Raw genomic sequence first — 27,968 nt, forward strand, 5'->3', positions numbered from 1 at the left:
TCCACTTCAGAAAGTGCCTCCCTGGGCCTCTCTCCTCTTTCTTTGCTGGGCCAATGTCCATGAACTTTTCCATTTTAGAAGCTCACAACTTCTCACTACTAAGAGATCACCCAAGGAGAGTGGCATCCAACTGGAGGGAAAACAACAGAAGGTGGGCAGGAGGGAGGCGGAGGGGAAGAGGCAGAGGCAGGGGAGGGGAGGGGAGGGGGATGGAGATGGAGAAGGAGAGGAAAGGAGAGAGGGAGAGGGGCATGGTTGAGAGAGCCCAAAGGGCCCAAGTCATGGGCAGCAAAGTCTCCCCCAAGCCTTCTGGACTAGCGGTTTGCCTTAAAATGCAGTATTTAAATCAGTCAGACACTTCCTGATTTTTTTTTTTTTTTTTTTTTTTTTTTTTTGCGGTACGCGAGCCTCTCACTGTTGTGGCCTCTCCCGTTGCGGAGCACAGGCTCCGGACGCGCAGGCTCAGCGGCCATGGCTCACGGGCCCAGCCGCTCCGCGGCATGTGGGATCTTCCCGGACCGGGGCACGAACCCGTGTCCCCTGCATCGGCAGGCGGACTCCCAACCACTGCACCACCAGGGAAGCCCCAGAGACTTCCTGATTTTGAATAATCTGTAAGTTGAAAAAAACATATAATTCTTTCCATTTGCCAGACACATTGAAGTTTCCATTTTGAGCAACATGAGGTCTCTTGGAGACAACATGGTCCAGGGGAATGGGTATGGGGCCAGGGAGAGCCAGTGTGAACTTGGGCCCCACTACTTACTAATCGAGTGGCCTCGGGCAATTCATTTGTTCTCCCTGAGCCTCAGTTTCTCCATTTAAAAAATAGGGATAAAAATCCCTATGCCTTGCAAGATCTCTGTGTGATACGCTTGAGTCTCCTGGGCACCCAATAAAGGCAGCTATTCCATCGTCATCATTACTCTTCCAAATCTGAGAGCCCCAGAACAGACAATTATGGGACTTAGGGTACTTTTAAACAAGGCTCAATTAGTGTGATTTTCATGCCAAACCGTATAGGCCTTAAAGGAGCACTGATTTTTTTTTCCCCAAAAACCTAACACCTCCTATATCTGTTCCAAGTGAAAATTAACAACTGAAGTCTTTTTCTTAATTGCGAAAGCAAACAGATCTTTAGCCAGGAGGCAAAATAGGAGGGCCCTGGCCTGGCATTCGTGTCTGGGAGTTACACAGACCTCTTGGGGAAAAGTCCAGAGGAAAGGGCATCAGGAAAACTGGGTGCACCTACCGACGGCAGGGTTGACAAGCCCAGGGAAACTGCTTACTTTTCAAGAAGTGACACCAAAGGCCTCTGTCTTTTGTCTGTGATCACCTGGGGGAGAGTGGGTTCCGTGTAATGAGAGAAGAAAGCAACCACTCTTCCATCGGGACTTGGCGTTCAACACGCTGGAATTGCAGATCCATGTGGAGAAAGGCTATGCTAACTAACTGGGGGAGAAACAAGCCATCCCATCTCTTCCTTGTCCAATAAGAATGCTTTTGAAGAAAATGTCCTCCCAAATCAGCAATTTTGAAGGTGATTTTTAAAAACTAACACCTCTTGAAGACCAACTCTGATTTCAAGTACCCTTCCAAACTATTTATGGACGGGATCAGAGTCAATCCTCTCCAACTCCATTGGAGAGTAAGACGTTCTATTTCAACTTCCATTTTACAGATAAGAACACTGAGGCACAGAGAGACTAATAAATAACCTGCCCCCAAAACCCAAACTGGAGTAGGTGAACAAAGGTCACTCGAGTTCTTGTAAACTGGATCCAGTTAATGGTCCCAGCTTCTTTCCAGGTCCTCACGATGAAAACCAGATCTCTCACCCTTTTCCTGAACTTCACTCAGACCCCAGCACAGCCTTCCTCCTTTGAAATCCTTCTTGCCGGGGTCTCCGAGCCTCCCACCCAGATTCCTGCAGCAGCCTCCTGCCGGCTCTCTCTGCCTGGGCTTCCTAGCCCCTCCCATCTTTCCCTGTATCCTGGATAAGGTTAACCCGGATGCCACCGTCCTTAGCTCATTCTGCTGGAATGCTGCGCAAGTGCAAATTCCAACTACAGTGCTATCAAGCAGCGTGGCCAGGGCAGAGTACCTAACCTTCCAGCACAGCTCTTTGCTCATTTACACCACAAGGTTAATTTTACCTGCCCCTCCCTGTTGGGTGAGAATGAATTAGACGTTAAGAGAAAACACACAGAACCGATGCCTGACATGCGGAAGCATTGTTACACCCTCCCTCCTTCCTCCCTCCCCCCACCTGCCTCTCCCTTCCCTTCCTTTCTGACCTCCTTCCCTCCTCTGCCTTACCCCCCTCCCACTCCCCTCCTCTCCACCATCTAATAGATGCTGGCCTGTCAAGCCAGTTAGTCACTCCCCTTAAGTGCTGTCCTTACATATCCCACGTCACCTTCCTGAAATCCTCCTTATCCACCTGCTACCACCTCACTCCTGCTCAGGTCAGGTCAGTGACTTTTTCCAGCTCTGTATCCTTTTCTATGACTCTCTGGTCGGCATTTCTTTTTGCTTTTTCTGAAGTTCACTGACAATACAGTCGGCTCTGCCTGGTTTAGTACCAAACTGTCTCCTAATTATTTTCTGTTGGTTCCATCCCTTCAGGGAGGACCGCATCAGCCTCTGTAGAGCCGGTGATTAAACTGTCGTTTCCCCGGCAGTGCCCATGACACATTCATTTTCCTCCAGCTCCCCTGGCAGCGTCACGGAGCACAGTCAGGCCCACGGAAGTCACTCCAGGAAAACTCACCTTGTGGAGCCAGTGGTCACTGTTCTCAAAAGTTCTAAGAAGCTCCTTGTCACGGGGAGTTCCTTTAAACACAGAGAAACCACGCCTCACCCCTGAGGATGATATCAGCAAGCCCAGCCTTATCAGCCCCATCCCCTCCCCAGCCTGCCTGTCCTGGGGCTGCTTTCTTCACCCACCCAAAAGGACAATCGCTGGGTGACCCGGTTTGCCTGCGACTGTGATTTTTAAAGTCGGAAATCCCTCATCCCCCCCTGTAAGTCTCAGGCAAGGTGGGACGGCTGGTCACCCTACTGTCCACCCAGATGAGAGCTTTATTTTTTGTGAGGGTCAAAGACATTATTAACGACCTCCTAGCAAGCTAGAAGTGGGGCTTTGTTCCTCCTTCATCAGAAGACCAACAGCACAGATGAACATAACCAATTGATCACATTGGGTAGTTGATCTCTTGAATGCTGAGGAGTTGGGACTCTCAGCTTCCCGGGAGGGAGAACAGATGAACAGAGGCTGAGGCCTTCTGGGGTGAGGAGAGGAGGCGGGAATTTAAGACAAGCCTGGCAAACTCCCCAAATTGCACAGAGCCAGCTAATACAGGAACGGCATTTCCCCTCCCGGCTGTCAGGCCACCTTCAGGAAAGAGAAGCAGTTAAAATCGGTGGTACAGTTCAGGTAGCAACTGTACCCCAGAATTGCCCAGCTCTGGGTGTGACAGACCCAAAAACACTAACTGGAAAAGATATATGCACCCCCATGTTCACTGCAGCATTATCAATAATAACCAAGATATGGGAACAACCAAGTGTCTACGGATGGATGAATAGATAATGAAAACGTGGTGTATATATACACAATGGAATATAGTTAAGCTATTAAAAACTTGAAATCCTGCCATTAGTGACAAGATGGATAGACTCTGAGGGCATTTGAGGACAGAAAAAGACAAATACCATATGATCTCATTTATATGTGGAATCTAAAACAAAACAAAGCTCAGAGTTACAGAGAACAGATTGGTGGTTGCCAGCGGGGCAGGGGGAGGTGAAATGGGTGAAGGGGGTCAAAATGTACAAACTTACATTTATAAATAAATAAGTCCTGGGGATGTAAGGTACAGCATGGTGACTATAGTTAATAAAAGTGTATTTTATACTTGAAAGTTGCTAAGAGAGTAGATCTTAAAAGTTCTCACCACAAGAAAGAAGAAAATGTCGTAACTATGTGTGGTAAGGGATGTTAGCTCCACTTCCTTGGGATGATCTTTTCAAAATATACACAAATATTGAATCTTTATGTTGTATACCTAAAGCTAATATAACGTATGTCAAGTATACCTCAATTAAACATTTTAAAAATAAATAAAAATAAAAACTAATTTAAATTAAATTAACAGATAAATAAAGAAACTGTCCTCCCTTGTGGATACTCTGGAGGCTGAGTACCAGCCCATGTTAAACCATAGCCGCTGGAAGAATCGTTTAGTATTTCAGTCAAGATCGATTCTACACTGTTAGGTTCAGCCTCTGAAGCTCTAGGTAAGAAAGAAAATAAGCAAACTGAAATGAAATCAGAACACATCCACATGGGGAGGCTGAGACTCACCTTTCCACACTTTCACGTATTAATATGTGTCAACTTCCTGTTTCCCTCTAGTGGCGCTCGATTCAGAAAACTGAGAGGGCCCTGAGAGACTGGACACCAGCAAAAGGAAAGACCGACTAAGTGCCTTCCCCTTCCTCTTAAGTTAGAGGATGCAAACCTTGAATTCTTTTCGGTATTCTTGCTTGATTTGGGGTTTGTTTCTGGTTTTTTTTTTCCTTATCAGATTACCTACCTTATTTGAGTATCGTCAATAAAGAGCTGAGATTTTAAAAACTGTAATGCGGATATGCGTGTATTTGCATAGCGCTTTCTTAAGGTTAACAATCATAACCATGAGGTGCACAAAGAGAGGGAAGAGGGCAGAGTATCACTGAGATCTAAGAAATAAAATAATGAAAAACTTTTACAAATTGGTGGTGCAATTCAGGCGGCAAACCCACCCCAGAATAGTCCGTCTCCGGGTGCAACAGACACTCCAGACCAAAGGGCACCGCACTAGTGGGCCAGAAACCATGACCTGCTCATCCTTAAATCCTTAATTTGATCTCAACAAAGACCACGATTTCTGTTTGATCCTCCATGTGACCCTTCGGGTCAAAAAGAACAGCAAGAACTTCTGTCCCAGTCAAATAGGAAAACCTTCCAGGTATCCCCTAGGTCATCGGCTGGGAGAAAACCTGGCAGACTTGAGTGTACACCTCCTCTGGGGAACTTGGGGCTGGAAAGATCAGTGTGATTAGTAAGTATCAGCTTGGAATTCAGCTCCCACCTCTCATTCTAAAAAAGAAGACACATAAGTAGATTCATCTTCTCAATATAGCTCACCTAAGGCCTTAAGAAGTTCACAGATTTCAGATCCGTCACTTACAAATGTCATTAGAAACAAAACGGCTATTTTATGAAGTGATGATGATAGCAACTAACACTTACATAGCCTTTGCTCTTTGCAAGCCGTAGTTCTAAACACTCTGCTTCTATTAGCTCAATGAATCCTGAGAGCAACCCTATTAGATGTAGGTACCATTATTATCTCATTATGCAGGTGACAAGGTCTCACAGTCGGATTTGAGCCCAGGAATCATCTAGAGGCTGTCCTCTTCATCCCACTCTGGACCCTGGCCCATGTCCAAATGGAGAGGCTCCAGCTCCAGCAGGGCCCCTCCTCAGCACAAAGGGCACTGGCTGGGTAGTCTGCTTGTTTGTTTTACCCCACCTCCTTTCAGTAAGGTGACTTGGAGGCGACTTGCAGGAATCCATGATAATAAAACACACAGCAGAAGCAAGTGAAAAGTGCAAAGGACCAACAGTGCTTGGGACATCTCACAGTCCTGGGGGACAACTTTGGTAGCCAAGTGGGCTGGGGGCGTGGAGGGAGCCTCTGGCTGGGTGCTACATATTCTGTTCCCTCCCTAGGGAACCTGTGCTAGAGGTCAAGACGACAGTGAGCTTGTCTTGCATCCCCTAGCCCCGCACTTGGGGGCAAACAGTCTTCCTGCCAGGTTAATAACAGAGCATCCCCTTCCCGGACACACACAGCCATGCAGGGCTGGCATCCCCCTGTGAGAACTGGGGAGTCCAGCAAAGCTGTGCAGACAGCCCACTTCTTCTTCCAGCAGGGCAGGCAGCGGCAAGGTACTCCTTGAAAGATCCTGTCCAAACCACTCTAATCCAGTCCATCACAGCCCACATAGCCTGTTCCTTGTCATGTGGCCAAAAGAGTTTGGGTCTGGGATTTTTAAGGCAGGTAGAACCAAATGCCTAATCTTGGCCATAAACAGCTTTCAATAAAAACAGCAGAGTGTCGAGCACAAAGCAAGACCACTGCCTGCTGTAGAAAAAGGACTTTTAGGACTTGCCCTTCTCATTTCAGAGTCCGAGAAGGCACTGGTTAAGGACCGGTGGGCGATCTCAGAAGCCGCCAGGAAAATAACCACCAATTAACTTTCCAAGTAGGTCTATGCTTGACCTCAACTCATTCTAGCCATGGCCTGGGGTGACAATGACAGAATGTGAAAGAACAAGTTCAAAGTCTATTTGCCAGTGCAATAGGCAGAATAATGGCCCCTCAGAGGCCCACATCCTAATACTCAGAACCCGTGAATATGTTACCTTAATGGCAAAAAAGGACTTTGCAAATGTGATGGAGGTTATGGATTTGAGATAGGGAGGCTACCCTGGGTTGTCAGGTGGGCCCAGTCTGGTCACAGGCATCCTCAAAAGTGAGGACCTTTCCCAGCTGTGGTCAGAGAAGATTTGACTAGAGAACAACGGTCAGAGAGATGAATGTTGCTGGCTTTGCAGATGGAGAAAAGGGGGCCCCAAGCCAAGGAATGTAGGTGCCCTGTAGAAGCTGGAAAAGGCAACGACATGGATCTCCCCTAGAGCCTCCAGAAAGAAATGGAGGACCACTCTTGCCTTAGTTTTAGCCCAGTGAGACCTGTGTCAAACTTCTGACCAACGGAGCTGTCAAATAATAAATCTGAGTTGGTTTAAGCCACCAAGTGTGTGGTAATTTGTTACAACAGCAATAGAAAACTAATATAGCTAATGATTCCATATGGGAATCCTAAACCTTTTCCTAAGACGATTCAGTGGATCAACCACACATCAGTCACACAGAAGGGTGAACCCTGAAGTAGGCAGCACTTAGCCTATTTCTAGAAACTTCCTGCATGAGCCTCTCCTCACTTGCCAGGGATTTGCAATGTTGTCATTTGAAGAAGCTCTGTATTGAGCCCACCAATAGCCAAGCCAAGGCCACAGCTCCTCTGTGTGGACTTGTGAATTACAATAGCCTTTTTGATCTGAATTATGGGGAGGCCTGCTCATTCCTCCACGTCACCTATGGGGCCACAGAGTCTGGCGGACAAGCCCCTAACACAGGGGGCTTGACTACTTGACTCAGCAGGCTGTATATTCCCCCCAATTTTTTAATTTGGTAAAACCGATCTGAGGATACGTCTGGCCAAAAATCTAACAAGGCAAAGTTACAGATCATCCTCTCAAGATGACATTTTGCTCTTTTTAATCTTGGCTCCTTACTATGGTTTTTAGAACCTGCCTTCTCAAAAGGACTCTGGCGTCAGGTGTGCAAGGTCTTCAAGAAGTTATTAGCGCCTCCTAGTGGTCTTGAGATGCACTTTCCGACTTCTCACCTTCCCTTTAAACACACCCATTCCTCATTAGGGTCTGGTGGAAAATGTCACAAATAAGTTTTTAGGCCCGGTAGGAGGCTAAACCTTCCCAATTTGCCTGGGACTCAGGTTTCCTGCTACCCAGGATTGTCAGTTTTCAAACCAGGAAAGACCTGGAAAGACTTGAGTGCCTTGGTCTCCATACCCATGACCCGCTTGAGACCCCACAGGAAAACTACCCAAAGAGGGCATTGTTTTCCTGTCCTTGGCACTGCAATAACCGGGTACCAAACACAATTGGGACCCAAACGGTAATGCCTTTACTAATGCAACTCTCTGTGAGAACAGCAGCTGACTTGAACACACTTTGCTCATGATAGGAAAATAACAGCTGAAGATCCGCAAATTATTTCTGGACTCTCATCGTGGTGGATGGGAGAGTAGGGTCACCCCATATTCTGGGCAGAGCAGACCATGAAAAAGAAATTCTGACTTTCTCTAAAAGTGTTCAGATTCAGTTTGTTCAGAATTCTCTAGCTCTTTCGCAAAATTCTTTAGAAACATGTAGTTTCCTGAAAAATAAACAAACTCCCTCTCTATTTTTCTTTGTAATGTTCATAAGTTTTAAGGAGGCCAAAGGTCTGAAACTATCTATTTACAAAGATGAAAGTCTAGTGCCTTAAAGACACTCATGTTGGTTTCGATGGCCAACTTATGAAAGTTGTATAGATCTGGGTCAGGGAAGGAGGAGACTGGGAATTTTATAATATTTTTTGTTCAATCTGAAACTAGTCAGTTAATCAGAAATATCTTAAAGGTTTTTGAGGGAATTCTCATTGTGGATTTTAGAATGCTTTCCTTTTAACGTTGAAAGATGGCAGAAATCCGAGGCTTTGTGATTAACTTTCCAGGTAGAAGGCAGGGATCACCTGTATGGTATGATATGTGAGTGTTGGGAGAATCCACCTGTCTAAAAACGCCCACATCATCCTTCCACAAAAGCCTGAATCTCAGAGAATTGTCTAGAAAAAAAGCCACTGCCTGTTAAGAAATGGTGCTGGTTACTCTTGTCTTCCCCAGGGCCAACCCAGGGGAGGACACCAGTCCCAGAAACTTCTAACCTTCCCACAGGCTGGCACTGTTTGTCCATTTCCTCATACACAGCATGAAAGGGTCCATTTTGGCAACACTTTCTACGCCTTCCTACAGGTGTTTGATGAAGTGGCAAAGTTGTTAAAGTTCCTTTTGTAAAGGTATGCTTGTCAGATCTCATTCCAAAAAGTTCAAGGCACTTTTAAGAAGCCATATTAATTACTACAGCTGGTCACGATAGCTATGAAAGGTATTCAAAATATAAAATTAAATCCCAAAGACCTTGAATAACCAAAGCAATCTTGAGAACGAAGGCCAAAGCTGGAAGCTCACGCTTCCTGATTTCAAACTACATTACAAATCTATAGTAATCAAAATAATATGGTATTGGCATAAAACCAGACACATAGATTAGTGGAAACAGAACTGAGAGCCCAGAAATAAACCCACGCATGTATAGTCAATTAACTTACAACAGAGGAGGCAAGGATATACAATGGGGAAAGGACAGTCTCTTCAATAAATGGTGTTAAGAAAACTGGACAGCAACATACAAAAGAATGAAACTGGGCCACTGTGTTACATCATACACAAAAATTCATTCAAAATGGATTAAAGACTTGAATGCAAGACCTGAAACCACAAAACTCCTAGAAGAAAACATACGCAGAAAGCTCCTTGACATCAGTCTTGGTGACAATTTTTGTATTTGACACCAAAAGAAAAGGCAACAAAAGAAAAAATAAACAAGTGGGACTACATCAAACTAAAAAGCTTCTGCACAGCGAAGGAAACCATCACCAAAATGAAAAGGCAATTTACTGAATGGCAGAAAATATTTTCAAATCATATATCCGATAAGGGGCTAATATCCAAAACATATAAAGAACTTGTACAACTCAACAGCAAAAAAACCTCAAACAATCTGATTTTAAAATGAGCAAAGGATCTGAACAGACATTTTTCCAAAGACATGCAGATGGCCAACAGGCACATGAAAAGATGCTCAACATCACTCATCATCAGGGAAATGCAAATCAAAACCACAATGAGACATCACCTCACACCTGTTTTAGAATAGCTATTATCAAGATGACAAAAAAATAACAAGTGTCGCAGACGGTGTGGAGAGAAGGGAACCCTCACGCACTGTTGGTGGGACTGTAAATTGGTGCAGCCACTGTGGAAAACAGTATAGAAGTTCCTCAAAAAATTAAAAATAGAACTACCATTTGATTCAGCAATTCCATTCCTGGGTATTTATCCAAAGAAAATGAAAACACTAACTCAAAAAGATACATGCACCCCCGTGTTCACTGCAGCACTATTTACAATAGCCAAGATATGGAAACTAAGTGTCCATCAACAGATGAATGGATAAAGAAAATGTGGTATATGTATATGTGTGTATATATATATATACACATACACACACACACATACATACATATATATACACACACACACAAAGGAATATTATTCAGCTATTAAAAAAGATCGAAATATTGCCGTTAGTGACAAGATGTATGGATTTTGAGGGCATTATGTTAAGTGAAATAAGTCAGACAAAGAAAGACAAATACCATATGATCTCATTTATATGTGGAATCTTAAAAAAAAGAAAAGCAAAACAAGCTTAGAGATACAGAGAATGGACTGATGGCTGCCAGAGGTGGGGATGGGGGTGAAATGGGTTAAGGGGGCCGAAAGGTATAAGTTTCCAATTATAAAATAAATAATTCATGAGGATGTAACGTACAGCATGGCGACTATAATTAATAATACCATACTGCAGACTTGAAAGTTGGTAAGAAAGTAGATCTTAAAAGTTCTCATCACAGGAAAGAAAAATATTTGTAACTCTGTGTGATGATGGATGTTAACTACACTTACTGTGGTGATCATTTTGCAATAAATACAAATATCAAATCATTATGTACATCTGAAACTAATATAATGGTGTATGTCAATTACACCTCAATAAAAACTAATTAATTAATTAAATCAGGTACACTGAAAAGTAGCAACCTTAGGTACTAAATAGATTTGGTTTTCTAAATTAAAGTTCGTAGTAGATCTCATGGATGACATATTCACTGAAAATTTTTGCTTCATTTTAAAGAACAAAGAGAAATGTCTAGTCGATCAGGTAATCAGTTTCTCCTGCCAGTGTCTTGCTTAATGAAATAATGGAATTATCCCTAAATGGTTTTTGCAACTTCAACAAGAAGAGCAAACAAATGAACAGCTCCCAGCACAAACAAAACTTCTCGTAAAGGAGGGGGGCAATTATGTAATGCACAATGGGAGATGCCAGATCAATGGTAGAGTGGGAAGGCACTTTTTAATTTAAATGCAACTTTATTCAGTTCAGACCTACATCTTCATGTTTAAGAAACCTAAGCTACATCAACTTGCTAATTTTCCCCGCTGCTCCCTTTTCTCCTGGCCACTGAGTTGAAGGTAAGCCTGCATTACTAACCAGAAACTTCAGGTTTCACAAGTTTAGGTTCAAACCAGCCTGTCATCTTGTATCAGTGAAAAGAGACAAAAGAATCAACCAGGAGTACATAAAATCACATTGTGTATAAAATAGGAAAAGTTGGCTTTATGCTTCAAAACCAGGAAAGTCAGAGTCAGAACCCCCCCAAAAAACATATGGAGTTTAGGAAAACCACAAAATTGTCCTGGAACTGTGCTTGACAGGGTAACTACTCCCATTTTAACAATTAGATTTCATTTTGTATTTCCTTGTAATCTGAGAATTCTTACAAGGTCAGGGGTTCCTAGGTCATGGATAATTAACTTGCTGAACTTGAAAGGTCTTTGTCAGTGAGCAGAGGCACACAGTACCACCTGGTAGTGGTACTACAAGGTGCTAACCTTGATGTTAACCTTGATGTTAGCAATTTGAACGGAGAGATTTTAGAAGTCTTCAGACGTTACAGAATTATCTGGAAGCTTTACCTTCCCCCCTTTCCCACTGTTAGTTATATGACTATATTCTCTGGCCTGGCTTGACCCACGCAACAGGGAAGGTCTGTGGTCTCAGACCAAGAGGGACCAGCCAAGTTCCAAATTAGGAGAAACGCCTAACTGGCTGACCAAGGCCAAGGCTAATGCCCTGGCTTTATTATACAGAAGTCTTTTCTGTGCCACAAGCTTTTTTTGGTGAACTCTCTCCCCACCCTCACCCCTGAGGAAGAAAAAAGAGGGAGTGCTATCCTGTTTCAAGATTCCCTAACCCTGACCTATTAGGTCAAAAAAAACAGTGACCCTGGGGCCAGCTTCGCAGTGGTTCACAAACCAGCCAATGAGCAAACAGTTCAAGGGCTCCTGTTTTCAAAAACGACATTTATGCTAAGTGGCTAGGAACTGGTGTCCCTAATTTGCTGCAAATCTTACTGTGGCCCCAGCAATCCAGTTCCAGGGCAATGGATCCCTTCATCTGCCTTGTGGAGAAGGACACACCGACACCACAGGAGAAGAGGCTGGGGATTTCTCAAGATGTTCATTTATTATCCTAAATCCAATCTGGGCAAGGCCAGTTTCTTACGGGAGTGTCTTATTTCAGTTTTGTAAGGCTTGGAAAACTGGGATTCAGAGATGAAACAACAAAATATTACTTTTTATGTAGAATAACTTGAAAATACTGTATACTAGGGTACCTGTAGGTAATTAACTAAATAAGAAAAGACATGTGCTCTGTATTCCAGGAAGAAAATAGAATGTGAAGATTTTGTGAGGGTTCTCATCTATGTTGCCAAAATAAAGGCATCCACACAGATATGAAAATGAGAGAGTCAAGGAGATTTCCTGGGCCAGGGAAAGGACTTATTAGGTCTTATGTATCCTAAGTGGGCTACATACCATGCTTGTCCATCCATGGGCACCATGTAAACCAGACCTGCTCTGGTTCCCTGCACCCCATCTGTGTTCAAATCCACACTAACTGATAATGATCTGCAAGACCCTGGTCATAGAGACCTTCCGACAACACCAGGAGAAGAGGCAGCTGAGGGGGCTTGGTTTGGCACTATCTCGTTTGGCACGAGGGTAAAAATGGCACAAAACACTGGGTGCCCCAAAGCAGGAAACAAAACCTCGTTCTGAAAGACAAAATTGTGCAAAAATAATAGAAGAAAAGATTTCCTTTTATGGAATTTGGGATGCTTAAGAATGCTTGAGAATGTTTGCTGAATCGATGAATCCATGAGTCAATCAATCAATCAATGACGCCCTCAAAACACACTGACGGTCAGCACTCCACCGCAGTGTGAACAGAAATACTCAGTGTCTGATGCGTCAACACGTCCTCAAGGTGGACAGGACGGCGACAGTGTGGCAGAAGCAGAGACCCCACGCCCCAGAGAAGAGTCAGCTTCCAGAATTCCCATGCTTCACTCTATTCCTGACCCAGTTTGGGGAACCCGTTGTGTTGAGAACATTCCGAAATCCCACCTACAGTGGGTACAGTTTAAAGCCGTAAACTCACTTCACATTACTATTCTCTGTGAATCGCTTTAATAACTTCAGGGGATTTTTAACTCTTTCCATTTTTATTCTGACGTTATTGGTGCAGGAAGTAAGAACTTAATAAGTCATACTCTACAAACCTTGAAAAGCCAATTCACCTAATTTGCCAGAATAAGGTATAGTTCTGAAAATCTGGAATGAAGATTAAAACATAATTCTGTTACTGAGATATCACCCGCTGCTACCTTTTGGTGGAAAGACGTGCATAATAAGTGGCCCTGGGAAAGATGACGGAGCTGAACTGATATATTCACTGATTTTCCCACGGAAATAATGATACAAGAGAAGATTATTTTCTTTGCCAAGAACTAAAGGAACAACTTTTGTAGAAATGCCCAATAAACTACAAAATTGGGGGAGGAGTGTCCAATGAAAGACAAAGTGTTCTAAAGGGTATATAAACCCTTTAAGTGGGTGACAGAGATGACATGAGGAGAAACCAATAGAAAAGTGATAGAGTCCCTTAAAGTACTAAATTCTTAACTAATTTCACAATTTCTGTTAGGGGCAAGGAATGCAGGAAAGCTTCTTTCTTTGGGGAGATTCTGACATGGCAGTCATTGGAATTTGATATCCTAGCTCAAATTCTGGAATTCCTACTTGCTAGTCTCCCTTAGAGACTGAAGGACACCCACATTCATGAGACACACCACTTACTGAGGTCCGATAAGCTCTCCTCCGGCACCCTCTGCCCAGGCTTTTCTCAGCTCAGCATCATCGTCTCCGTTCTTCCTCTATCGTCTGTGCCAGCAAAGTCCCCACTGGTCTTATCCCCACCTCTTGGTTAGGGCAGGAAGGAGCCATGTGGGGTGGCGCCAGAGAGCAGAACACTCTGCAGTTAGGAGGGACGAGGGTCCGTGGGCAGGTGAGCAGAGAGCTGGACCACGCAGCTGGGCTCCCATATCACCACCCATTATCCTGCCACGGTCAACAGGAAGGGCTGTAGGAGGCTGCTTGCCCGTAAAAGGCCAGCGGTTCCAGCTGTACCATCACCATGACTACTGTGTAGCACAAACCATCTGAAGGTCTTCTCGGTTTCTTTAACTTTTCTGCAAGGCAGAGGGAACGCTAACTGGAGAGGAAACTGCCCAGTTGGCTCCCTGGACTTGCGCCCCTTCTGGTTCCTCTTCTGCCCTCTGGTGGAGCCAGCGAGGACAGCAACAACCAATAAAACCCAGCACCAGAAACAAGGCTCCTTGCAGATAAGAATCGTGGCCCTCATTTTCATACCTTTGTTGGTATTGTTTATTGTTATCATACTAGCTCATCCCATGACACAAACATTACGCATCACACTTCTTGTAAGCCTATAAAGGAGAAATGTATCATAAGTGCAACGAGTATTGAGTGTTTTTCTTCTTAAAGAAATAAATGACTACACAGTTGATATCATTTTCTAGACCGACTTTGCACACCCAAGGAGGGGAAAGCTTTGCTGCACTTTATCAGTAAAATGTGTTTATTAGAGTCCTCGGTCCAGGCCACAAAGGGGATTATGCTCTGTCTTGAAACATGCTTCTCACTCCTCCATAACCTTAGAACTTAGGGACGATTTCATTCCTCATTACACCTGGATCCTAAGGAATATATTTTAGATCTTAAAACTTTGAAACAGATCTGAGCTTTTCAAAAAGCCTATGAAACCTAAATTCATTCCCAAGAATGTATAGTATTTATTCTTCTCGACTGTCGTAACAATGTCTTATTAAGTGGATTAGGTGGGTGACCACCCTTGACCCACAAACTTAATCACTGAACCCAATTGCTCTTAGCTTTAAATTCTGGCCAAAGGCTTAGTTATGTCGGTGTTCATTGTCACAGTGGGTGGAATCAACTCATAAGAAGTACACGGACGAACAAAATGAAACTTGCTATTTATCCTCCTATATGAATTATGCTTTAAAAACTCTGGGTCTATTTTTAATCCTTATTTAATAATATGGCCTGATACCAACTGAAGCTTTTACACAGAGATGAAAAGCTTATTTCCTTGTAAAATTCTCACAAGGAATTATTACAACAAAGGAACACCTTGTTCTGGAAGACCAGCTTAATAACGCAGCCTGTTTCTCTCTACCCTGGTGGTTTATGTTCTTGAATGACTGAGCGTGTTCCATTTCTTAGAGTGACTCCAAAGGGGAAAACGCATGCACCAAACAGAAGAACTGGCCACACGGAGCCCTCCTTTTACCTGCACTGCCCCCCACCCCGCTTGGAACTACTTTAACCCGCTCTGCACCTCTCACCTTGGCCATCTTTCTGCCCACTCAGATTTCACCGGCTTAGAAGTGTCATAAGTCACATGCCCCAGTTACCTTTCGCCCGGTAACAAATCACTCCACATTTAACAGCCTAAGCTGTGTGCTTTATTATATATCATGATTTGTGAGTTAGGAATTTGGGTAGGGTAAGGCTTGCCTAAATGATCCTACTATTCCATGTGACGTTGACAAGGTCACTCAGCGGTGTTCAGCTGGTGAATGGGCTGGTCCCAGGGGTTCAAGCCAGCTTCACACACTTGTCTGGTATCTTGGCAGGTTGGCTGGAAGGCTGTGCGGCTGGGATGGTCAACTGGAGCGCCTATAGGCAGCCCCTCCAGTACGCTGGCCTCAGGGGCCTCACTGAACAAGGCAGAAGCTGCACGGCCTTTTGTAATGAAAACCACACAGCATCACTCCCACCATATGCTACTGGTTACCAAGTGGTCACAGAGGTCAGGCCACATTCAGAGGGAGGAGAATCAGACCCCACTTCCCAATGGCAGGAGGGTCAAAGGATCTGTAGCCTTCTTTAATCCACCACACTATCCGATTTCAGGGTGTGCTGAAATGCTCACATCATTTACTTATAGATCCAGGTCTTGACTAACTTGAACTGGTTTAAAAATTTTTTAGCAGTGCCTAAAAGCAATGGTGTTGTTTTGTATTACCCAGTGATGAGCAGAGCACTGTATCTGCAGTGCTTACTAGGGCATATCCCACTAGCTGGAGAGTAACAGGGTAATCTTACTTTATTGCTGCTGTTCACGATGCGAATAATCATAATATATTGGTTAAAATGGCATTAACAAAAAAAGTCTCCCTCCATATCTGATGTGTCAATACCTCTGAGTTTTCTTAAGCATGGAATTCTCTGTTCAGAGAGTTAAATGACACCAAAAAGCCATTGAGTGCAACCCACACTTCATCTCGTCTGACCATTTATGGGAAGAGAGTTGAAGGCATCCAGCCTGGATGGAGTTCAAGCAAAAGGAACAAAGTTGGGGAGAGATTAAATCTTTCCAAGATTCTTTGAACTCACCGTGTCCAATGCCCTGACACCAAAGGTACCAAAAAGAACAGTGTCAATCATCCTCCTTTAGGAAGAAAGCCTTATGTCTCCAGATCTCCAATAACACCTTTATGCTGGGTGATCTTCATAGCACATGACAGCTGAGATGTGCTGCATGTCTTGGTCATGCTTGTGGCCACTGTCCTAAGGGCCCCATCAGAACCCCTCGTGTGCCCCCAGCCAGGGAAGAGAACAGGTGCCTCCCTACCCTGATCCTCATCCCCACAGCCCACTGTGGCTGGAGGTGGGCCAGCGGCACCATAGGGGGATGGATAGGTGTGCATAATGAGGGTCTTCCTACTGGCCACCCTCACCAGCAAAGAGTCTCACTGGCCGGAAGGCAGAATCTCACAGGTTTAAAAGGGAACCCAGTCTCTCGCTTCTCCAGAACAGCTCTAAACTTGCACACTCGAAACAAAAAGGGGGCACTGAGACTAGTAGCTACTTAACCAGCACATACTGCTTCTCCTTTATGTCAATAAGAATAAGTGGCTGTCTCTTAGATATGACAAAGAAATGACTGTAAAAAGGGCTTATGGAGTGGCCCATATCGGGGCTCGAGACCCTCTTTGCTTGTGCATTATAGTTATGGAATTGAGATATGTTGTGGTAAGTGCTACAGCTACATTGCTCTGATCATCACTAAATATAAAAAATAATAATAACTCCAGTGCTTTAGGCACTGCCAGAATTTTCTTAAACCAGTTCAAGTTAGCAAAGACCTGGATCTAAATAAATGATGTGAGCATTTCGGCACACCCTGAAACCAGGTAGTGTGGTGGGTTAAAAAAGGCTACAGATCCTTTGACTCTCCTCGCATTGGGAAGTGGTCTGATTCTCCTCCCTCTGAATGTGGCCTGACCTCTGTGACTACTTGGTAACCACTAGAATATGGTGGGAAAGGCCACGTAGCTTCTGCCTTGTCCACTGACCCTCCCTGAGGCCAGCATACTGGAGTGGCTGCCTGTAGGCGCTCCAGTTGACCATCCCAGCTGCACAGCCTTCCAGCCAACCTTCCAAGACACCAGACAAGTGTGTGAAGCTGGCTTGAACCCCTGGGACCAGCCCACTCACCAGCTGAACACTGCTGAGTGACCTGCATCACTCCCCCATTTTGGTTGTCAACTGTATTCCTTACCATAGTCTCCTGCCATGGAATTAGAAAGGTAAAAATGATTTTTAACAGGCCTAGTACTTTAATAGTTGGTCAGTTACCGTGCTCAGACAAAAGCCAACGTCTGTAAATGCAATCTGACAGTTGAGGCATCGCTGGCTTAGATGGAAAGAATCTACGAAATCATAAAATTTACATTCTGTAAAATGTACCATTAAAAGCTGACCACCCCCTCACAGGCATAGAAAACGAACTTATGGTTAACAAAGGGGAAAGCAGGAAGGAGGGGTAAATTAGGTGTTTGGGATTAACAGATACAAGCTACTACATATAAAATAGATAAACAACAAGGACCAAGGACCTACTGTATAGCACAGGGAGCTATATTCAATATCCTGTACTAAACCACACTGGAAAAGAATGCAAAAATGTGTGTGTGTGTGTGTGTGTGTGTGTGTGTGTGTGTGTATAACGGAATCACTTTGCTGTACACCAGAAACTAACACAACATTGTAAATCAAAAATAAAAATCACAGCTGACCACGCAATTCAGTCCACCTGATATAGTAGCCACGTTTGTTCACTGCCATCATTCATTGATCCATGCACTGTACACAGCACAACCTTCCAGATAGAGGGGAGTACAGCAGAAGGGCAGAGCCCTTGCGGTCAGAGATCTAGAGGCCAAATCTCTCCTTTCTGTCCGTCAGCACCCAGGCTGCCATCCCGCTCTGCCCACCTGTCCCACCAACCCCTCCCCCACGCCACGTTCTCCTCCCTCACACAGCATCGTAATTATCTCCTTCCGGATCACTCTCTAAGGCTGAGGCTGCAGAAAAGCAGGAGCTGTGCTCATCACTGTTTGTCACTGTAGTACCCCCAGCCCCATGCAGAGTGCCTGGTACGTGGTGGGTACTCAATAAACATTCACTTTCCATAGCCTACTTGGGTCCAAAATACCACTTGGTAGTTTGAAAGACTGAGAAGCAGCTTTTCTTTGCCCCATATCAAGACTCAACTTTCAGATGGATGACCAAGTAAAGAAGGAAAGAGAAAGAGTAAGTTGGGGTAGAGTCCATAAAACGAGTAAAAATGGAGAAATTTTTTAATCTGATGATCTTGCACGCATATATAAAATCAGACTTTCCCTCACAGACTGAATAAACATATATCAACATGGTCTGTGTTTCTCCATAAAGCTACCCTTCCAGAAGCTTCAAAATTATCTTTCCAAACAATCTTTGATATTTGTATATTTCCATCCTCCCTCTCATCAAACATAAGCTATGGGTAGGCTTCCACAATTCACCGGTCCTCTACAGATAGGATTTGTGATCAATCTGTACACATTTTGGTCAATTCTTTCAACGCATGGAATCCAAAAAGAACATCTGGCTAGGAGACACAGCCTTGGAAACAATACTGGTATCACTTTATCACAGCGGATTACTAATCACGAATCCATTCCGGAAGATGGCAAGCCAAGATCAAAGTGATATACCTTCCATTTTCAGGTGGAGCAGGGTTGGGTATGAAATGACGCTGCTCTCTATACATTTTAAGCTCTGTTTTGAACAGGAATTCATACAAGGTAAGAAAGAGTTTGATCCTGGAAGGGTGTGTGCTTGATAAAATGTAACCTGCTAATTAGAACAAAGAACAAAGGTAGGGAGGCAAGACTTAAAATACCTAATCCCTCAGGATTTAAGAAGTTATAGGATAAAAAGTAAAAGAGGGCATTTAAAGATTCTAGGGAATGTAGTTGAAGTTTCTAAGAGTGCTATCACAGCCTATGCTTTGTTTTCCCAAGTATCAATTACAAGAAATTACTAAGACTAAAAGGATAAATTACGCCTGTACAAATAGTCAAAACGGTCCCATAAAAACATACGCAACATATGACAGAGGTCTAATTTCCTTAATATAAAAATCGGGAAGAACAAGACCCAAAGGCAATTTGAAAATAGGCAAAGGACATAAGTGGCCAGATCACAGAAAAATAAGATACTAATGGTTTTTAAATACATAAAATTAAACTCAATCTCACACATACTAAAAGAGATGTGAATTAAATGACAATGGACATCATTTTTCACCTCTCCGATTCAAAAAAGTTGGGGAATACACTGAGTGGGGAAGCAAACACAGCACTCGTATGGTGTCAGGGGAGCATTATTTGGTATAACCTCTTTGAAGAGGAAATTTAATAAAAGTTATAAAAATCTTAAATATGCATATCCTTCCTCCTAGCAATACCATTGCTAAGAATTTAGGTTCCATATATGATTGTACATCTGTGGAGGGATTTTTCACTATAGCATTGCTTAACGTATCAAAAAGAGGTAACTACCTAAACATCCATCAGTAGGAAACTGATTGTAGAATACACCCATTACTAGAAAAATGCAAAATTTTTAACAAGAATGTGAGAGAGCTACAGGCACTGATAGGGAATGATTTCTAAGATGTGATGTTAAGTAAAGAATGTACGATATAACCGAATGTATTTCCAGTGTGCTACTTTTATGAAAAAAAAAAGTAGGTGTGGTTTTTTAAAAATATGTCCACAAATTCTTTGACTTTCTCTTTAAAAGGTGGAATGGAATTCCAATTTCCCTGAAGACTGGACTTAGTTAAGAGAATAAGACAGAAATGACTGTGTGACTTCTGAGACAAGGTCATAAAAGGCATTCTTCTCTCTTGGATCCCCCTGCTCTGGGGAAAGCCAGATGTCATGTTTGAGGACACTAAAGCAGCCCTATGGGGAGGGTCCAAGTGATGAGCAATTGAACCTCTTGCCAACAGCCATGTGAGTCAACCACTGTGGAAGTGGATCCAGCCACAATCAATCTTTCAGATGAGACCACAGCCCTGCAAACATCTTGGCTACAACTTCAGGAGCCAGAACTACCCAACTAAGCTGCTCCCAAATTTCTGATGCAGAGAAACTGTGAATAATAAACGTTTATTGTTTTAAGATGCTAAGTCTCAGAGTAATTTGTTACACAGCAGTAAGTAACTAAAACAGTGAGGATACTTACGTATATGTTTGAATATACACAGAATATCTCTAGGGAGAAAACTGAGAGCATGGGCCTCAGGCATGGAAGAAGATTTATTTTTCATCACATTGTATTGTTTTATAAGTTTTCCTTATCCTAATATATTGTTTTTTCTTTTAAAAAAGTACATTTTACAAAAGAATCTCATGGATTACATGAATGACCAAACTGTGCATAAATATCTTTAACCTCTATTTTATTTCAATTTTTAAAAAATTTAATTTACTCAACTTTTGAAATAAAGTAGAAGAAAATAGTAAAATAAAAGTTGAAATATTTTAGAAGATATCTCCCTCAACTTTGCCCAGATACAGAGCCCAGTTTACAAATCATCACTCTGTCAGAAAAAGAGCAGAGAAAATCAATGATGGAAAAGGAGAAGCTTAGGAGATTTAAGCATCCACCTCCCCAACTCTCACAGAAAACTTTTCTTTGCTGAATATCAAAGGAGCTCAGAGAATGGCTAGCGCAAAGCCAGCCAATTTTAGAAAATCTTGAAGAATTTGTGCTAGGGTTTATCAAAGGGTCCCACTCTCTGTGTCTCCCCAAATACAACTGAATCAATAACTCTTTAGTGACCACCACTGTATGTGCAGGTCATCCTATATATACTCTCATAGCTTCCTACTCATCCTTGATCCCATCTTCTCTTCCTACCAGCATTACCAGGGTGCCCATTATGTACCAGACCCTGTGCCAGACTATGACATCTTCAGGGAGAAGAGTGTCTCTGGCTCTTCCACAAGGGACACTAGACTGGGGCAGTGGGGAACGGGGCTTGAGTCCAGCTTCTCGCTAGCCAAGTCACCTTGAACCAATCATCCATCCATCTGGTTATTTACCTACAATTACCAAAAATCACTGATTGAGGACCTCCCACGAGCCCATCACCATGCCAGGCAGTAAGGACACCCTGTGGATCTCACGCGCATGCACTGTGTGCACACGTGTGCATAAGAAGTTAGCAAAGCATGATGTTCCACCTTGGTTTCCACCCCAACTAACCTTGTATGATTTCATAGATGTAATTTGTAAGTAAGTGGCGTTGACACTCAGAAAACAGATGACAAAAAAATGTCATTTGGGGGGAAAAATTAAAGTCCCTGAAGTGCATTTTTGATCATTTCCCTTCTAAACACATAATTCATACTTAGTTATGAAAATAACATCTCCCTTTCAAGCTCTTCAGAGACCAAACCCCACAGAGCAGGTCTCAGCCTGCTCACACATGGCTAAAGATGCACAGATAGCTACAGCCTTCTGACCCACCAGGAGTTGGTCCCTACAGACCCCCGCCCCACTCTCATCCCCCCATGTGATATGACAATGCTTGGGAGGCTTGATTTATTTACTTATTTATTTGGGGAGGGGAGGTATCTCCAGGTGACAATGCTCATTCAAAGGCTTGTCTTTTTTTTTTTAACTTTTTATTTTATATTAGAGTATAGTCGATTAAAAACGCTGTGACAGTTTCAGGTGCACAGCAAAGCGACTCAGCCATACATATACATGTATCCATTCTCCCCCAGACTCCCTTCCCATGCAGGCTGCCACATAACATTGAGCAGAGTTCCCTGTGCTGTACAGTAGGTCCTTGTTGGTTATCCTCAAAGGCCATGCCTTTCTCAAGTTCTACTTTGTTCCGTCCTCAGTTTCACCTCCCTGGAGAACCCAAATGTGATGACAAATGCAAGTTTTCAAGCTCAGTGTTAGCTGTGTATTAGTGGTTATATGAATGATCTCCGAAACGTAATTTAAGAAATTCTTAGACTCTGGCCCAGGATTATTCACTGGTCACATTACGATTTTTTAAGTCATGTGAATTTGCCAGAAAATCCATATCTCAGACTATCCCATCCCTAGATACTGCCTCAAAGTATTAGATGAACCGAACCTGTAAGTGAGACTTCCTTAGCGACTAAACCACCACAGCTGCTGAAGTCCTAACCTTACGCTATGGTGTTAGAATTTGTTTGTCGTTTGTTGTTACTGTGTTGGTGTGTTATTATGTTGTCCTCCTTCCTTTGCACGAACAAAGAAGAAAAGAATCTTTCTTACTAAATATATTGCAGGGTTGCCGTATAATTAGATGGTAAATAATGAATACTGCTTTGAGAAAACAGAACTAAAAATTAGCATAGTCAGCAATTCATTTACCATACAATAATTCAAGGAGGCTTTCCTGTGGCCTGTTCTATACATTCCTGGCTCTTTTACATCCAAGAATACATTCTTGCATACGTATAGAATAAAACAAAATGACTAATAAAATGACAATTCTCACAAAGATGGGGAACATAAACCACCAGGTGGCTAAAATTAGAAGCAGATTTTATTATGACATTTTACTGGGTCGTATGTCATTACTTTCTGGTAACCAATACATTTATTTGTAACCAATACATTTATTTTTTTAAGCAGGAAGAAACGTAAAAGTTCCCAAATAGAATGAGGGCTAGTTAATTTTAAAAATTGTGTTTAGCAGGCTGTCACATGAAGCCTAGGAGAATGTTCTCTCCTTAAAGAACAGTTTTACACATCAATCATGGAATCAAAAACCCACCAAGACACACTTGCCTGACATGTTTACAAAACCCAGGAGGTCAGACGTCCATTATGGAATACAGCGTCCAGATAAAGTGGAGCCCAAAGAAGGAACCTAGAGAAGGTTAAATCTGGCAAAGAAATCCTATTCTGAACTAATTTAAGGATTTTAAATTGAGTATTACAAACTCCAGAGCTAAAATAGTCTAAAGGGTTTTTGCTTGATTTGTGCTTTGGGAGCTTTTGTTTTTCAAGAGAATGATTAGAAGGATAAGAAGAAAGTAAGGACTTCCCTGGCAGTCCAGTGGTTAAGACCCCATGCTTCCAATGCAGGGGGCAGGGGTTCGATCCCTGGTCAGGGAACTAAGATCCCGCATGCAGTGTGGCATGGCCAAAAAACAAAAAAAAGAAGAAGAAAGTGAGATATGCCTTAACAATCCTACGGGGCACATCCTAGGTGACCCTCAGAAGCTGTATCAGGCAGTAGTTGCTTGAAAACCAATTTCACTGTTTGGAGATCCATTTGTTTCCTTGAAGAAAGGAAAACAACAACTGAGCACCAAGCCAATCATCAAACATTCTGGTTAAGCAGTCCACGACATGCCCCCTTGCCTCTGCCTTCACAAACTACTGAGCAGAGTCTGAGAAAACAACTTGTTTTTACCTTTCATAATATTCTTTTCCCCAGAAAATGGAGGTAATTAGGAAACTAGAGATATTTGCCAGAAATAAATAAATAAATAAAATGGCAGGGATGGAATGGGAAAGGGATTATTCCTGTGCAAAATCAATGAAAGTTTATCAGAGCTGAGCAGATGTAACAATAAGAAGTCACATTTATAGCAGGCTTATTTCAAGTCAGGTACTGTTCTGAGTGTTTTATACAATCCTAATTTTGAATGTCCCACAAACTCATGGAGTAGGAACTGTGATTGTTCCTGTTTTATCTATAAGCAACAAAGGCACAGAAAGATCAAGTAACTTGCCCAAGGTCACACAGCAAGAAAGGAGCAGAGCCAGGATTTGGCCCCAGACCCACTGGCTCTAAACTCTGTGCTGTTGATCACTACAGTCTACTATCTCACACAGGCAGCCACCCGTTCACACACACCTTCACGTTCCAGACCTGTGCTCCACGTTGGAGACAGCACGCAGAAGGTAGTGCCATGTGTGAGTGGAGCTTAGACAGAGGGATACCCAACCCAAATTGGGGTTGGAAAAGTCTCCCCAGAGGAGATGATGGCCATGCTGAATCTTGGACACATAGCAGATAGCCAGGCAGGGAAGACTGGGAGGGGTGAAGGGAAGGAAACTCGATTCAGGTACAGCACATGCAAAATTTCCAGGCAGAAAAGAATGTGGTTCCCTCTAGGACCAGTAAGTAGTCTAACAAGGCCGGCATAGCGGTACCACGGGTAGCAAAGCTGGGTGGGAGGGATACTCAGGCAGTGCCAAGGAGACAGGAATCACATCGCGGATAGCCTTGTGACCTGGCTAAGGAGTGTGGATTTATCTGAAAGTCTGTAATAAACAACTGAAGATTATACTAGGAAACAAAATGATCAGATCTTTTCTTTCTTAGCTCACTGGCTATGACAAAGGGACTAGATTCGAGGGAGCCGAGGATGGAAGCCGAAAGACTATTAGGAAGCTGTGTTTCCAAGCTGTAACAAGAGGCTGGAATTATGTAGTCAGACGACCAGAAGAAGGGGAAATTTCTTAAACCAAGGAGCAGATTTGGGGCACACACAGCAACACTGTGCTCGGATCTCCCCCTCCCCTAACTTCCCTGAAGTCTTCTGGCTCCCAGTGACCCTCCTAGGGACTGTGCCCTAGCTTATGTCCCAATACATAATCTTAAAATGTCTCAGCATCTTAAGATTTGCTCAGAACAGCACAATGAAGAAACGCAAGGCTGTTCTTCCCAAACTCTCTTGCCACCCAAAGAATTCCTGAAATTCTGATCTTAATCACTCCGGGAGCTGTTTGGTTTTTTTGGCTCATTAGAATTTGCTTATATTTCTCCCAAGGAGGTTTAGGTCATAACCGGCCTCTATAAGCCTGAAAGTATTTTGGAAAGATTATGATTCAACATAAAATGCACATTCTTGACCTTATTATCTGCTGTTTTCCCCATCTGGCCAAAGGTCTCCGCGAAGGGCTTTTTCAACAAAGATCCTCCTGTGAGCTGCCCCCGGAACCTAGTTCCTCATTTGTGATGTCTTGTAGGAATGTCTATTTAAACCTAAAACTTCCTCACTTGTGTCTCTACAGAATCCTTGTCCTCTTTGAATCTTTGAAGTAAGGCTGAAACTAGGACATAAAGGCAGACGATGTTCAAGTCGTCAGCATCTTCCAAAGTAAATGTTAAATGTTCAATATATATTACAGTATTTAAATAAACTTCCACTTTCCTCCCAAACATACCTTATCAATTCTACAGAAATGGAAGACCTTTTCGGAGCTGAAAATTTGGGCCCACTCTGGGTCTCTGAGGTTTGAGTCCGGAGATACTTCTCACATGACAACCTACCTGTTTGCATTTATTCACTTTAGATATTAACGTTTCCTTTGGCAGGAATTGCCTTGAACATCAGCAGGGCTGGGTGGGGTTTTGTTTTCGTTTTTTAAGTGAATTCTTTAATAACCTCCTGACTAGAAGGGCTAGTTAGGATTTTCAGTACAAAGGACAAGGGGACGCTGGACCCGCATCCCCATCTCCCACCACTCTCACCCCAACCTTTTTGCTTCCAAACCCTCAGTTCTTCTTTGTAACGCTCCTTTACCTCTTCTCCCTGAAACCCAAGCTGTCCCGCCTCTCCCCACACCCGCACCCCCCACCCCCACCCCGCGGACAGAAGTGCTGGGTGACCATCAGGGCGCCAAGAGCTTCATCCCTGCGCGTCCCTCTGGGATCAGATCTCAACAGACCAAGACTAAGGATGGGAGGGGGCGTCCTGGGAGTTGCAAGAAGCCAGATTTACCTTCACGAAGAGGGTGATGTCGTGCTCCTGTCCCGGGGCCCCCTCCTCGGGCACCTCGCCGTCCTCCTGGCCACCGTTCACCGGCGCGGTCTCGTCGCCGCGCTCGGTGCTGCCCCCCTCCGCCAGGTGGTTGCTCAGCTCGGCCTCGGGTTCCCGGGCCTCCGTCGGCTGGGCCGCCTCCCCATCCGCGCTGCCGTCGAGGGGCTCGTCCGCGCCCCCGGCTGTGGCCTCCTCGCCTGGCCCCTCTGGACCCCGCTCTCGCCTCTCCTCCTCTGCCTCCTCTCTCTGCCCCAGGGGCGCACCCTGGTCCTCGTCCTCGCCAGCATCTGCCCTCGCGCCCCCGGGGGCCGCTTCCTGCGACTCCTCTCCCTCCCGGCCCCCTGTCTCTTCCGCGGCCCCCGCCGCTGCACCCGGAGGCTCCCCCGCAAGCTCCCCAGGGCTACACTCCGCGATCTCCGACGCTGCGGCCTCAGTCGCCTCGGCCTGGGTCTGCGGGCTGCTGTCCCCTCCATCCCGGGGCTCACCCTGGGCCCTGTGCGCCTCTCCCGCCGGCCCCCCGACATCCGTGCTGACCCTCGCCGGCCCCTCGGCGACCGTGCTGTCCCCCGCCGGCGCCTCGGCGGCCGTGCTATCCCCCGCCGGCGCCTCGGCGGCCGTGCTATCCCCCGTCAGCCCGTCGGCGTCCATGCGGGCCCCCGCCGGCCCAGGCGCGCTGCCTCCCGGCTCCTCCGGCCCGCTCTCCGCCTCTTCCTTCGCCCCGGGGGCCGCGGGATCCCCAGGCTCCACCTGAGCCTCCCCCGGGGCCTCGCCCTGCGCGCCGCACCCCGGGTTCGCCTCCTCCGCCATCTCCGCGCCGCTCGCCCGCTCCTCTCCCTCCCGGGAGCCCTCCTCCGCCTCGGCCTCGCCCTGCTCTCCGCTCGCGCCCCGCGTCTCAGCCCCCGGGCCACCGCCTGCGTCAGGCGCCACCTCGCCCGCGCGCCCTCCGTCCGGCCCCGGCCCTTCTCCTTCCGTCACCTCGGCCGTCGCGGCTGCGCCCGGCCCCCCGCCCCTCGGCGCCTCCATGGCGCCCTCTCTCGCCTCCTGCCTCTGCGCCTCAGGGCCGGAAGCCCCCGGCTCGCCCCGTCTCTCCGCCTGAAGCGCTAAGCCCTCGGGCTGGCTCTGGGGACCCGGGGAGCCCCCGTCCGGCTCCGCGACCTCGGTCATGGCCGCAGAACCCTGTCTTTGACCAGAGACCCTTCCTGGACGCTGCTGAGGAGCCAGGTGGCGCTGGGCGAAGGGCGCGGTGCCAGGGCCGCTGCGCCAGCTGCGAGAGGACCCCCTGCCCGGGACTCTGGAGGCACCTGGGCGGTACGCTGGGCGCGCGGGGCGAAATCCTCCCGCTCCAAAACGCTGCGCCCCTTCTCCCGGGCTTAAGCTCTCTGGGCTGTTCCTCCACCGCTCTTGCTTCTCGCTAGTTGCGCGCCTGATTCCCACCTGGACCCTAATTCCGACCTTGGTTCCCTGGAAACGCGCTCGCGGAGATGCAGTGTGCTGCTGGAGAGGGCGCTTAGCTGCTGCACCCTTTGAAATGCCTGGCCCTCTGTCCAGGGGTTGACCAGAAGTCCCCGGTGCCAACTCCATCCCCCCTGGGGTTTGGGCGGGGTTTGCATCCCCTCTTCTCTGCCTGTTTGAGTGGCCTGAGAGCCTGGCCAATGACAGTCTTTCTTGTGACCTTTGTGGGTTTCAGTGAAAAGATCCTGATTCTACTGACCGCTTCGGTGTTTTCTGGAACAGCTTCAAGTTCCAGAGCCATTAAAATCACCC

General features: G+C 45.2%; 1 protein-coding gene across 2 annotated transcripts in view; it reads right to left on the bottom strand.

The window, feature by feature from the left end:
* CLIC6 (chloride intracellular channel 6) overlaps window positions 1–27,368 on the bottom strand; it is a 42,845-nt gene extending 15,477 nt beyond the window's left edge. For both annotated transcript variants that reach the window (XM_029215554.1, XM_029215555.1), the window contains exon 1: window positions 26,166–27,368. In XM_029215554.1, coding sequence (XP_029071387.1) covers window positions 26,166–27,368 — 1,203 coding nt within the window. The remainder of the gene's footprint in view (window positions 1–26,165) is intronic.
* Between the last annotated feature and the right edge of the window lie 600 nt (window positions 27,369–27,968).

The sequence above is a fragment of the Monodon monoceros genome, unplaced genomic scaffold, assembly GCF_005190385.1.
Source record: "Monodon monoceros isolate NGI ecotype Baffin Bay Population unplaced genomic scaffold, NGI_Narwhal_1 Super_Scaffold_11, whole genome shotgun sequence".
In the NCBI taxonomy this organism is placed as follows: Eukaryota; Metazoa; Chordata; class Mammalia; order Artiodactyla; family Monodontidae; genus Monodon; species Monodon monoceros.